The sequence below is a fragment of the Leucoraja erinacea genome, chromosome 31 (genome assembly GCF_028641065.1).
Source record: "Leucoraja erinacea ecotype New England chromosome 31, Leri_hhj_1, whole genome shotgun sequence".
NCBI lineage: Eukaryota > Metazoa > Chordata > Chondrichthyes > Rajiformes > Rajidae > Leucoraja > Leucoraja erinaceus.
This window is the reverse complement of record NC_073407.1, coordinates 18891260-18904234: the sequence shown is the minus strand read 5'-3', so window position 1 is coordinate 18904234 and position 12975 is coordinate 18891260. Positions and strand designations below refer to the sequence as shown.

Below are 12975 nucleotides of genomic sequence, written 5' to 3'. Positions count from 1 at the left end.
TTTTTCAGGCAAAATTGATGCACAAGAGATCATGCAGTCATTACGTGACCTTGGAGTACATATTTCTGAACAGCAGGCAGAAAAGATTCTGAAACGGTGAGTTATTTTACTTGCTAAAACAGTTGCTTGTGATTTTTAGTGATTCACTGTAAATTATCTGCACCACTGTGGTATTTTGTTGCAGATTTTTCACTTCTAGTCTTTACTTATACAAAAATAATCTCCCGTGCTTATTTTCCTTCTCGTACACCAAATGTCAAAAAGATGAGGGTGTAATCCTGTATTGATGCATCTTTTAAATTAAAAAAATAAATAAAAACCTTTATTGAGTGACCTTTGTATAGTCACTCCCTTTGTGTTAAGGTAACAATATAACTTTGGGGTAAAATCTGAACAGCTCCAACTCAGAAGCTGTCATTACGTTGAAACAACAGAACACAGTTGATATTTTTACCCCCGCCAAACCTCTTGCACATTATCCAGTGATAACATACATGGGAATGTAAAGATGCTGCTGCATTTGTCTAAAAATCATTTTTTGCATTTATTCCAAACACATTCATGTTTACACTTCGGTGCATTTGTATGCCTGATGTAATGAAACCTCTGCTTTTAATACTAAAGCCATGTTCCTGTTCATGACATTTCTGTATAAACCTAACAAGCATAAGGCTGAGTGACATTCTCTTGATGTCCTTTTGAGAAGTAATATGCTACCTCTGCAAAGTACAAGTGACTGATGATCATGTGATATTGAAGAAGGTGACACAGATTTTTAACTGATTATTTTAGGTGATAAACAGGCGATCATTTGGAGTGTATTTTAGAGGGGTTAAGAATTACAGAATATTGTTCTATGTTCTCTGTTAAGTGTACAAAGTACTTTACCTGTGCTATTTTCTACATCTTTTGCTTTCTGTCTTCAGAATTTGGAGAGGGCACCTTTGGGGCCCTATTGCTTAGTAAGTACCAGTTATGTCTGCTTGTTTCTCTGCTTTCCGTTCATTGAAATAGATAAACAGTATTTTTTATCCATCATGTGTAGCTTCACCCCTCCCTCGCAAAATAGGTTGAAATAATGCCCCTGCACAAACTGGAGCCTACCTTGCTATATCATTTTCCAACTTTATTCCTAACATTCTTTAGCAATTACTTTATAATATAAGCAAAATCTAGTGTTTAGCATTTTAATTCAAACTAATAGGTTGAATACAGTATCCACAATGTGTAACTATACCATTTTTGGTTTTCTAATAGCATGGATAAAAATGGAACTATGACAATTGACTGGAATGAATGGCGAGATTATCACCTACTGCATCCAGCGAATAACATTCCTGAAATAATTCTCTACTGGAAGCACTCCACAGTAAGTTTAACAATAATAATTACTTGAGAAGAATTGTCAGATGTAATACAGCCACGCAAAAACAGGTCCTTTGGCTCAAATGTCAATAGACACAAGAGTAGGCCATTCAGCCCTTTGAGCCAGCACCGCCATTCAATGTGATCATGGCTGATCATCCCCAATCAGTACTCCGTTCCTGCCTTCTCCCCATATCCCTTGACTCCGCTATCTTTAAGAGCCCTATCTAGCTCTCTTGAAAGCATCCAGAGAATCGGCCTCCACCGCCCTCTGAGGCAGAGAATTCCACAGACTCAGCACTCTCTGTGAGAAAAAGTGTTTCCACGTCTCCGTTCAAAATGGCTTACCCCTTATTCTTAAACTGTGGCCCCTGGTTCTGAACTCCCCCAACATCGGGAACATGTTTCCTGCCTCTAGCGTGTCCAAACCCTTAATAATTTTATGTTTCAATAAGATCCCCTCTCATCCTAAACTCCAGAGTATACAAGTCAAGTCAAGTTTATTCGTCACATACACATACGAGATGTGCAGTGAAATGAAAAGTGGCAATGCTCGCGGACTTTATGCAAAAAGACAAACAAACAAACAAACAACCAAACAAACTATAAACACAATCATAAACACACACATATTCTTTTGCATATTAAATATTGTGGGCGGAAGGAAAAAAGCCCAGCCACTCCATTCACTCAGCATATGACAGTCCCGCCATCCTGGGAATTAACCTTGTAAACCGACTCTGCACTCCCTCAATAGCAAGAATGTCCTTCCTCAAATTACAGGACCAAAACTGCACACGATACTCCTGGTGTGGTCTCAACTCGTCCACATCAACCATGATGTCTATCCAAGCCAGTCCCATTATCCTGCGTTTGATCCACATCCCTCCAAACATTTTTCTACCCATGAACACATCAAAATGTGTTTTAAGCATGGTAATCATATCCACCTCTACAGTATCTTCTGACACTTGTTCCACATACCCTCCATCCTCTGTGTGGAAAAGGTTGTCACTTGGGCCTCTTTAAATCTCTCCCCTCCTGTCTTAAATCGACATCCTCCAGTTCTAGACTCCCCTAGCCTGGCAAAAAGACTGACCACCCACCTTATTTATGATCCTTATGATTAGTAGTCCTCCCCCCCCCCCCCCCCCCCCCCCCCCCCCAAATGTGCTGCATATGCATTGAATTTAGAAATTCTGAATTCTTCCTACTTTACCATAAAAGTAACTTTTGAACTGTAAAATTCCATTATAATCAAGCTTAAACATTTAGTTGCTGATAGACTTCGCCAAATCAGATTGATTAGTATGGAGCAATGTATTTTGTTACTTAACAATTGAATTAAGCAAAGAGTTTATATAACCTTTGGACCCGTTGAAATTCCTGGAAAACCTAGTGCTGCTTTTTTTATTCCAGCCATCTCCTTCAAATTGAACTGCATCTTAGATCAGTAAATATCCTACTAGGTATATTGGGAAAAGTTAATATGGCAATTGATTATACCTTTCTAAAAACATTTCCATTAAGAGGACATTTTTTAAAAAAACATTGCGTTTCAGATATTTGATGTTGGTGAGAGTTTAACAATTCCAGATGAGTTCACGGAGGAGGAGAAGAAAACTGGAATGTGGTGGCGACAGCTCGTAGCTGGAGGAGCTGCAGGTGCTGTGTCTAGGACGTGCACTGCCCCACTTGACAGGCTCAAGGTGCTAATGCAGGTGAGTTCCCCACAAATATTAGCACACTACGATCATTCATTGTATTTTGTACACCTCTATAAGATCACCTCGCATCCTTCTACCCTCTGGGTGAACAAGCTTTTCTGCTTGACTCGGTAAAGAAGATAAAGCAGGCCTCCATAAACTAGACTAATGGTTTTGTTTTAAAATATTGGTGAGATATGAAAATGGGAGTAATGTATAGTTTATCGATGAAATTAGCATTTTCTGAATTTAAAGTAGATACTTTCACTGAATCTAAGCAGTATCCGTGGAATGAGAAACAATGTTTCAGATTTGTGACCCATTGTCAGAATTGGAAAAGTTGCATGTTAATTTTTAGTAGATGAGAAGGTCAGATAGGGATGTGTAGAACAAAGGATAAGTTGAAATGGCACATGAAGCTTGCAGGTCACTGTGATGAGTTAATGCTTAGGTAGTGGGACTTGCCTAGCATGCTACACTTGCATGTGTAACATAAGAAAATGATGAAAAAACTAAGCGCATCAGGCAGCATCTGAAAAGAGAACCCAATGAGTGACTCTTCTTCAGAGTTGGAAAAAGGAGAAATAAATCAGTGTGGGTAGCAATGTAAGTGGGGGAAACAGGGAATATCTCTGAATGAGTGCATGATGCAGAAAGGATAAAATACTATGATTGTGTCATTTGTGGTTCTGCCATACTGGAAAATGTTTTACAATTGAGACTATAAACAATGAGAATAAGATATAGATGGTAGGCAGTAAATGTTCTTTTATAGACAAGAAGAAGCATATTATCTAAAGTTAGGGAATTCATTATCTAGAAGGCTGCAACGTAGTCAGACGGAAGTGAAGTATTGGTCCTCAAATGTGATCTTGGTCTCACTGTAATAGTGCCAGAGGCCACATACAGAGAGATCAGATTGGAAGTGGAATAGTGGGATCAGACGGACTTAAAATGGCAGGCAACTGGAAGCCTGGGGTCAATCCTGCAGACCGAGCACAGGCCAGCAATTGCCCAATCTGCACTTCGCTTCTCCAGGGTAGAGGAAGTCGCATTATTGATTACCAAATGCAGTACGCTAGATTCGAAGAAGTGCATGGAAATACCTGCTTCACTTGAAAGAATGTCTGTGTCCCTAAGCCAAGAAACAAAGGACCTACTGAGTTTTCCCAGCATTTCCTTGGTTTCAGAATTTCTGCATCAGCAGTTTATTAAAAAAATAAAATAAATAAATCAATAAATAAATACGTTTATTGGTATTCAGCTCAGTTATTTATCTGGTTTCTTCCTCAAAGTCTGATTTTCGGAATTTAGAATAGAACTTCTGCACAAAATAACTTTTTTTAGTTTTATGCTGATGCTTGGGACTAAACGAGAATGTTTTAATGGTCTATTATTAACCTAGGCAAGAAAGGCATAGTGAATCCTTGGCATAGTTACAGGATAATCCCCTGATTTGGGAGAGCATTATTTTTAAAAATTCTTTTAACATTCCGGTAATAACCAGTTGGGACAAAATAAAACCCCTCCCTCCCACACTCTTGTATTTCATTAGTTATTATGCATATGCAACGTGTACAAGTCGTGATAATGTATAGCAAAACTGAAATTGAATCTCTCATACTTAACAGGTTCACGCATCCAAATCCAACCAAATGGGCATTGCGGGAGGATTTCGCCGCATGATTAAAGAAGGAGGATTCCGGTCTCTGTGGCGAGGAAATGGAATCAATGCAATTAAAATCGCTCCTGAGTCTGCTCTCAAGTTTATGGCATATGAACAGGTGAGATGGCTGAAATATAAGGACGTATTCAAAACATTTGAAATAAAAATGAAAATATCAATACAATTACTGACTTATTCTAACACTATGTATATTAGTAAATATAAACATGCTCACATTTGCATTAGACTATAAAGATTTGTATCCCTGAAGTTAATAAGGAAATCTGAGTAAGTATTATATGCCTGATATTTATATTGTCCTTTGTGAATGTTTCAGATAAAGAGAATAATTGGCAGTAACCAACAAACTTTGGGAATTCAGGAGAGATTGATTGCAGGATCTCTAGCAGGAGTAATTGCTCAGAGCACAATCTATCCAATGGAGGTAAAGGGATTTAATTCAAAATTATAAGATGCTTGTTAATTTGCATCTTCTTATTGTAAAAAAATAACCTATTTTGTGTACTACTTCCATCAGGTATTAAAGACAAGACTGGCATTGCGTAAAACTGGACAATATTCAGGAATGCTTCACTGTGCAAAGCATATTTTTAAGAAGGAGGGAATTACTGCATTCTACAAAGGCTATGTTCCTAACATGTTGGGCATCATCCCTTATGCTGGAATAGACTTGGCTATATATGAGGTGAGTTTTCCAACTTGTCATATTTATCTATCTATTATATATTAAAACTGTGTGGCTGCCGCCTGGCATCCGGCTGCCTTTCTGCCTTTTGATTAAAGCACAAGGCATTGGGGGTTCAGTATTGATGTGGATAGAGAACTGGCTGGCAAACAGGAAACAAAGAGTAGGAGTAAACGGGTCCTTTTCACAATGGCAGGCAGTGACTAGTGGGGTACCGCAAGGCTCAGTGCTGGGACCCCAGCTATTTACAATATATATTAATGATCTGGATGAGGGAATTGAAGGCAATATCTCCAAGTTTGCGGATGACACTAAGCTGGGGGGCAGTGTTAGCTGTGAGGAGGATGCTAGGAGACTGCAAGGTGACTTGGATAGGCTGGGTGAGTGGGCAAATGTTTGGCAGATGCAGTATAATGTGGATAAATGTGAGGTTATCCATTTTGGTGGCAAAAACGGGAAAACAGACTATTATCTAAATGGTGGCCGATTGGGAAAGGGGGAGAATCAGCGAGACCTGGGTGTCATGGTACACCAGTCATTGAAGGTAGGCATGCAGGTGCAGCAGGCAGTAAAGAAAGCGAATGGTATGTTAGTTTTCATTGCAAAAGGATTTGAGTATAGGAGCAGGGAGGTTCTACTGCAGTTGTACAGGGTCTTGGTGAGGCCACACCTGGAGTATTGCGTACAGTTTTGGTCTCCAAATCTGAGGAAGGACATTATTGCCATAGAGGGGGTGCAGAGACGGTTCACCAGACTGATTCCTGCGATGTCAGGACTGTCTTATGAAGAAAGACTGGATAGACTTGGTTTATACTCTCTAGAATTTAGGAGATTGAGAGGGGTTCTTATAGAAACTTACAAAATTCTTAAGGGGTTGGACAGGCTAGATGCAGGAAGATTGTTCCCGATGTTAGGGAAGTCCAGGACAAGGGGTCACAGCTTAAGGATAAGGGGGAAATCCTGTAAAACCGAGATGAGAAGAACTTTTTTCACACAGAGAGTGGTGAATCTCTGGAACTCTCTGCCACAGAGGGTAGTTGAGGCCAGTTCATTGGCTATATTTAAGAGGGAGTTAGATGTGGCCCTTGTGGCTAAGGGGATCAGGGGGTATGGAGAGAAGGCAGGTACGGGATACTGAGTTGGATGATCAGCCATGATCATATTGAATGGCGGTGCAGGCTCGAAGGGCCGAATGGCCTACTCCTGCACCTAATTTCTATGTTTCTATGATTCGTTCCAATGCCCAATACTCGCAGATGTCCAATCGGAATGGATCCATTTACATGGATGGCTGCTCCTTCCTATCAGCTTCCAACACACTTCAAAACAAAGTTGCAAGACAGGAACACTCTGAACTTTTCACCTCAATGGGATATCACAGCAAGTGCTTCAACAGGAGGGGGAGGGCCAATTGGTATTGCAATTGGAACTGCAGCAGCAGGCAGGGGAGGTGCAATTGGAATTTGTTTTAAATCCACTGCTGAGGGAGGCAGGGGAGTGCTGGAATCTTACATTTGGGAACGGGTTCAGTTCCGTTGGAGGAGACGGGTGCATGGTGGAATATTGGGTTGGGGGATCACACCATTGGGGGAGCAGACCCAACGGGTCTGCACTTGGTCTAGTTAACATTATAACCATACCTGACTGCAAAACAGTTCCATTGCTACATTTTCATTTGTTTGTTACACGCGAATGCTTGCGTTGTAGAACCGTGAACTAATTAGGTTAATCATATTTTGTTTGTTTTTAGACATTGAAGAATTCATGGCTGCAGCGCTGTGCCACTGACAGTGCTGATCCTGGGGTCTTCGTTCTCTTGGCTTGCGGCACTGTTTCAAGCACATGTGGGCAGTTAGCCAGTTACCCTTTGGCACTTGTCAGGACACGAATGCAGGCTCAAGGTAATTTGGCTAAAGTGGCAAATTGAGGCTATGGGGATATTTTTCCGTTCAAGTTACTGATCTATTGATGGGTTCCATGTGACTGCACAAGCACTTTTCACTAACATGCATAGAACTCTGCACATAGCAAACCAGATTACGGCAGCATTTGCTAAATCTGTAGCCCAAGAGGCTTTTAGTATGTTTGTAGGAAATAATTATTATGGTATTATAAATCATGATAAATTACTGCAGTGCATGAAATGTTTTTTTATCAAATGGTGTATAATTTTCAAGTTTACAGCAGGCTTGTATACGTGAGGGGTTGAAGAATAAGTTGTTTTGTTTAAAATCGTGGGGAGATGATTACTAAATCTTGATCCTGGCTTTGCACTGGGAAGTACAGAAAGTAAGCAATACCTTGATCTCTTTGTTGTTAGCAAGTGTTCGCAGGGAACCAGAGTCTGATTGTGGATCTCTAAAGCTATTCTACCAGCTCACGTCATTTTCAGCTTGCATCATAGTCTGCCCTTCAATCCTGCTTGTTCTGTTGTTTAATACTGCCAAAAGCAAAATACTTACTAAATGCATAATTGGATGAGATACCCATCAAAGGTCTTTTTGATTAAAACAAAATATTAGGACTTTCTATCTGGTGATGTGTTAATAGGATTGGAGGATACTTTTCATGGTACTAGCAACTTTGGTCTATGGTTGCACTCTGAACTCTAGTTTATGATTTTTTTTTTAACTGATTTTTAAATGAGTAAATCACAAATATATTAATATTTTCATTTTATTTTTAAAGCTACCACTGAAGGAGCAACTCAACACACAATGCTTGGACTATTCAGACACATTCTGAGCACAGAAGGAGCATTTGGACTATACAGAGGCTTAGCTCCAAATTTCATGAAAGTTATTCCTGCTGTGAGCATTAGCTATGTGGTGTATGAAAACTTGAAAATGACACTCGGAGTCACATCGCGATGATGAGACTTGGAAAACATGCTTGAAGTCATTTGATCTTGGGTGATCATCCTGGGATTTACCATCTCATTCTGTGAATGTCATAAAACACTAGTGAAATAACAGCGTACTAGGGAAGAGGCTGAAAAGGACTATTCCCCAATATTTATTTTCTGATTAGCATTTTATTTTTATCAGCTGTAAAATGCTACCTGAATCCCTCTTGGAGATTCTTTGTACAGAGTTGGCGTCACTTTGGCTCATTTGTAGTACTGTGACATGTTCACAAGTCATTGGACCACCTTGATAATTGCATCAAATGTTTGCAGAAACCCTGCTACAAATTGCTATTGTTAGTAATAGAGGGTGTATGCTTGCAGACCATATCTGCTATTCTGACTTGGATAACATACAAAGGAACATCATAGGAATACTTTCAAGTATTCATACATTAATATAATTATTTATCATGTTTAAAGCCTGTGGTGATGGACTTGAGAAACCAGATCAGACTTTTTGCTAAATGTATTTGGATCAGTAGAGATGGAATTCCCACAGTCATCAGATGTAGCATGGCCTTTGCTTCTGATTTGGTGTAATGTTACAACTGGAAAGCTCAGAAGGATTTTTGTTTGCGTGGTTCTTTAAACTAAAACAATTGTTCTTTTGTCAAACTTGTGGATTTCCTCAGTTTCTTGACCAGTTTAATTAATTTTGTTATAGCCTGGTTTTTATCATATAGTGCTGGTGTAAACTGGATATTTATATTATTTATTGTTTACAAGTTTTCATAAGGCTCATAATTTGTCATAGTGGAGGCTTATCTTTTAGATCTTCCACTGAAATGTTAGGCCTGTACATGAATCTTGTCATTTACCATGCAGAGGTTTCAACCCAGAGATGACTGTTGGTGTTTGAAATTTCCTTCCGCTTTGCAGCTAATTCGCTGCAACTTATATATTAAAAAAAAGCTTTAATGATCATACATTTGGTAAGGGGTAAATTATTTATTTTTGTACACATTGAGGTTAAGCAGATATTTATTAATAAATGTGATCTAAATGAGGACAGATTGTGTGTTGCTGATATTTGCACAACCTGTAAATTAGCTGTTCATTTTGTGTGGATTTTAAGATTCTTCCAGCCCCTTTTTGATGTATTGTTAATGCTTAACCTTTATTTCAATGTTTAGATTTTTTGTATTTTCCTCTTTGGATGATTAGAAAAAGGAATGGAAGGGATAAATCCGAATGTGCTACACAGTCCAGCTTACCCCTACAATACACAATTCTTGCCAGCATAGCAGAATTCTGCTATACACCTTTAAAGGTGTATTAAATTGTTGAAAAGTCATACATTACAAAGCGCTAAATTCTAATCTGAAGCGTTTTCACAAAGATGAGCCATTCAATTTTAAGTCATTACAATGATTTAAAATGAAGACATGTTAATATTCTGAATATTTATGAAGAAACTCCCAAGCCATCAAGCATTTCTAGCTTGTGCAAAGCATGTAAAGGAAACAATTATGTATATTTGGTGTATAGTAGAAAGCCCATGCTGTATGTTTCCATGGGCTATGCTTGCCTGCAATACACAAACCTCAGAGTTTAAAACCTTCAAAAGAGAGCATGAAATTCTTGTGTTGTATATGTGTAGGACCAATCAACTACAGTAAGCTTTGACTAGTAAAGGCTATTTTAAAGAGAAGAGGGACAATGGGAAAGTCATGAAGGATATTGCAAACTTGCAGTACAGGCATAGAGCCTATAACTTTGGTTTACAATTATCATGGTCATGTGGATCTGTAGTACTTTGGGACCAGATAAATTATCAGTCTAAAATGCAGGTTTTAGCAGGTCACCTGGGGCCCTGATCTGATCCTTGTGTATTTGAACGTGCTACATCATGTAGTGTGATTCAGCTACAGCAAAGATCTCTGGCTCAAACGGTAACCTTTTGTTTAAGCAACAACATTACAGCAATTTGAAAAGTTTATTGCTGATTTATTTTTAAAAAGCCAGTTTCCATTTTTGTGAGCTCAGAACTCTAACTTGCTCCAGCTGGTTATACAACCTTTTGCAGGTTGTCATTAGTTTGCAATTACAATCAGTCTTACTCCTGTACCACATTTGGCTGTCACGTGCTGCAAGCTGAGTTATAAGGGATTTTCCTCTGCTCCTAATTTATCTATTTATTTTGAAGATTTGTGAAAAACGAGTAGCTTTATTTGTAACTGTGTAATCACTAAATTTAGTCAATGGATTTAGAGCATACATTGTGCTCTGCCTTGTTCAAGTTTCTGATCTAGATATTTGCACAAATGTTTACAGGGGCATTAAATGCAGTGCTCTGTGGGATGAGCAGGATGTTCATTCCATTGATTTGTATGAAAACCTTGCTTATTTCTTGTGATGTCTTGCATTCGGGTTATGGATTTTATGTGGGAACCTGTGAGGCAATCTTTCTAATTGGACACAAATTTGGAATCTGCACTGTTAATATTTTTATGGGGGTAAGTATGGACAGGTGACATGAAGTGTGGGAGTGAAGTGGTTTATTGTTGCACATGGTTGAGTTCCTTCTCAAGCATGTTGTTGGAGTTAATACAATGGTGTTTTGCTGGGACCATAGGGTGTTTCACATTGAAGGCTTATTTTCACTCTGTGAATTTGTTGATCATGTGAGTACAGTTTTTTTTATTGTACAAATATTATATTAATAAAAACAGATCAATGGAGGTAGATTGAGAATACGAGAGTTCTGCCCCGACCTGTAAACTGTGACTTTTGGTCTGTTTTCAAAGCCTTACTGGCATTAAAGTGCCTCCACAGATCCTGATGTGTATATGCTGACCCTGTTTCGGAGCTTTGCTGTAAGTCCCCTCCTTTTGGGACAGTGTCTCTAGAGAACAGATACAAGTGTCACATAATGCTGCTGTTCAGCTCCATCATACTTCATATCTGAATTAAAGTCATTTTAGAACTTCACAATAGAACCCAAGTTGCTGATTTGCCCAAGCAGCCTGTTATTCGTATCTTAAATTATGAATGCAAGTTGAGCAGAACCAATGCAACCAAGGTTCTGTATTTGGTGTTCCTGTTGTGTTGCAGAGCAAAAATTAGTTTTAACCCAATGGATTTATGTTCAAATAAAAAATCTACTAATAAAGTTTATTTCTATGTGAATAAACTGTTTTGTCTCATTCTCTGTACTGTGTACATCAGTTTGCTATCATGTGTGGTCAAATCCAGAGCTTTACAAGAATATTTCTAGTTTTATCCCTGACATGTAATGACTGCAAAATTGCCTATGGCACTTGTGACCCGAGACAAGGAAGGGTTGGGTGGATGGGGGAGGGGAGAAAATAAGCAGCTGGATTCACTCATTGACAGTGGCGCATTAACATATGGAGTGAGGATGTGTTGTTACCGACGCAGAATGACTTACAAACCTGACCTCGATCTCAGAGTTGAAGAATGGTTTAGTGGTATGGGTTGTTGGAGCTGATATGCACATGTAAAACCATAAAGGAAGCAGCTTGTAACCAATGATTAGCACTCTTGAGTCAGTAGTTTAAGTTCCTGACTAGCAAGAATGACAGTGGAACAGCAATGGCAGGAATATTTGGGCATAATCCGGAAGATGCAGGATTGTATTGTATTGTATTTTAATGACCACACAGCCAGGCTGGTGGAATTTTGGGTTGTCAGCAGCGATACAATAATAAAGAACACACAACCACAATAAAAAAAAAATGTAACACAAACATCCACCACAGCATTCAACACTGGTGGAAGGCACAAAAACATCATTTCATTCCAAAGAGGAAGAAAGGGAGTAAGGAAGAAAAAGGAGTAAGAGGCAACCGTGGCTGACAAGGGAAGTTAGGGATGGAATAAAACTAACAGAAAAGGTGTATAACATAGCAAAGAGTAGTGGGAAGCCAGAGGATTGGGGAAAATTTCAAAGGACAACAGAAGGTAACAAAGGGCAATACGAGGGTAAGCTGGCCAAGAATATAAAGAAGGATCGTAAAAGCATCTTTAGGTATGTTAAGAAAAAAGGATTAGTAAAGACAAATGTGGTTCCTTTGAAGGCAGAAACGGATGAAATTAATATGGGGAACAAGGAAATGGCAGAAGAGTTGAACAGGTACTTTGTTTGTGTCTTCCTTAGTGAAGACGGAACCAATCTCCCAGATGTACTAGAGGACAGGATTTAGGGAGACAGAGGAACTGAAAGAAATTTGCATTAGGCAAGAAATAGTATTGAGTAGACTGGTGGGACTGAGGGCTGATAATTCCCTGGGCTTGATGGTCTGCATCCCAGGGTACTCAAGGAGGTGGCTCTAGAAATCGTGGACGCATTGGTGATCATTTTCCAATGTTCTCCCCTTCCACGTATATTCCTTCGTCTGGCTCCACTATTTGCACCTGTTCTATCCTTATCCTCACTCTTTGTCTTTTCATCTCTGGCCTTTGTCCAACCATCTGCTTATCGAGAACATTTGCAGGAAAACAATCAAGGACATCCTGAAGGGTATCAAAGATTACAAAATGCAAGTCTGTCATTGCTGTCCATCTTTTTATTCATATGATATCCATGCAATGCTAGTATGTGTTTAGTTTTTTTCATGCTACAACATTATGTTGCATTAATCTGAGTCTGAATCCTAATTGT

At 39.1% G+C, this 12975-nt stretch overlaps 1 protein-coding gene across 4 annotated transcripts in view; it reads left to right on the top strand.

The window, feature by feature from the left end:
• Positions 1-11484, top strand: part of slc25a25b (solute carrier family 25 member 25b) — a 38686-nt gene extending 27202 nt beyond the window's left edge. For 3 of the 4 annotated variants that reach the window (XM_055660165.1, XM_055660166.1, XM_055660167.1), the window contains exons 3-10: positions 9-96; positions 1258-1369; positions 2928-3086; positions 4703-4855; positions 5075-5182; positions 5276-5443; positions 7194-7344; positions 8132-11484. In XM_055660165.1, the coding sequence (XP_055516140.1) occupies positions 9-96; positions 1258-1369; positions 2928-3086; positions 4703-4855; positions 5075-5182; positions 5276-5443; positions 7194-7344; positions 8132-8316 (1124 nt within the window). In that variant the 3' untranslated portion in view covers positions 8317-11484. Of the gene's footprint in view, positions 1-8; positions 97-926; positions 963-1257; positions 1370-2927; positions 3087-4702; positions 4856-5074; positions 5183-5275; positions 5444-7193; positions 7345-8131 lie in introns of all 4 variants that reach the window. The other variant, XM_055660168.1, reaches the window with a different exon arrangement.
• Positions 11485-12975: the final 1491 nt, after the last annotated feature.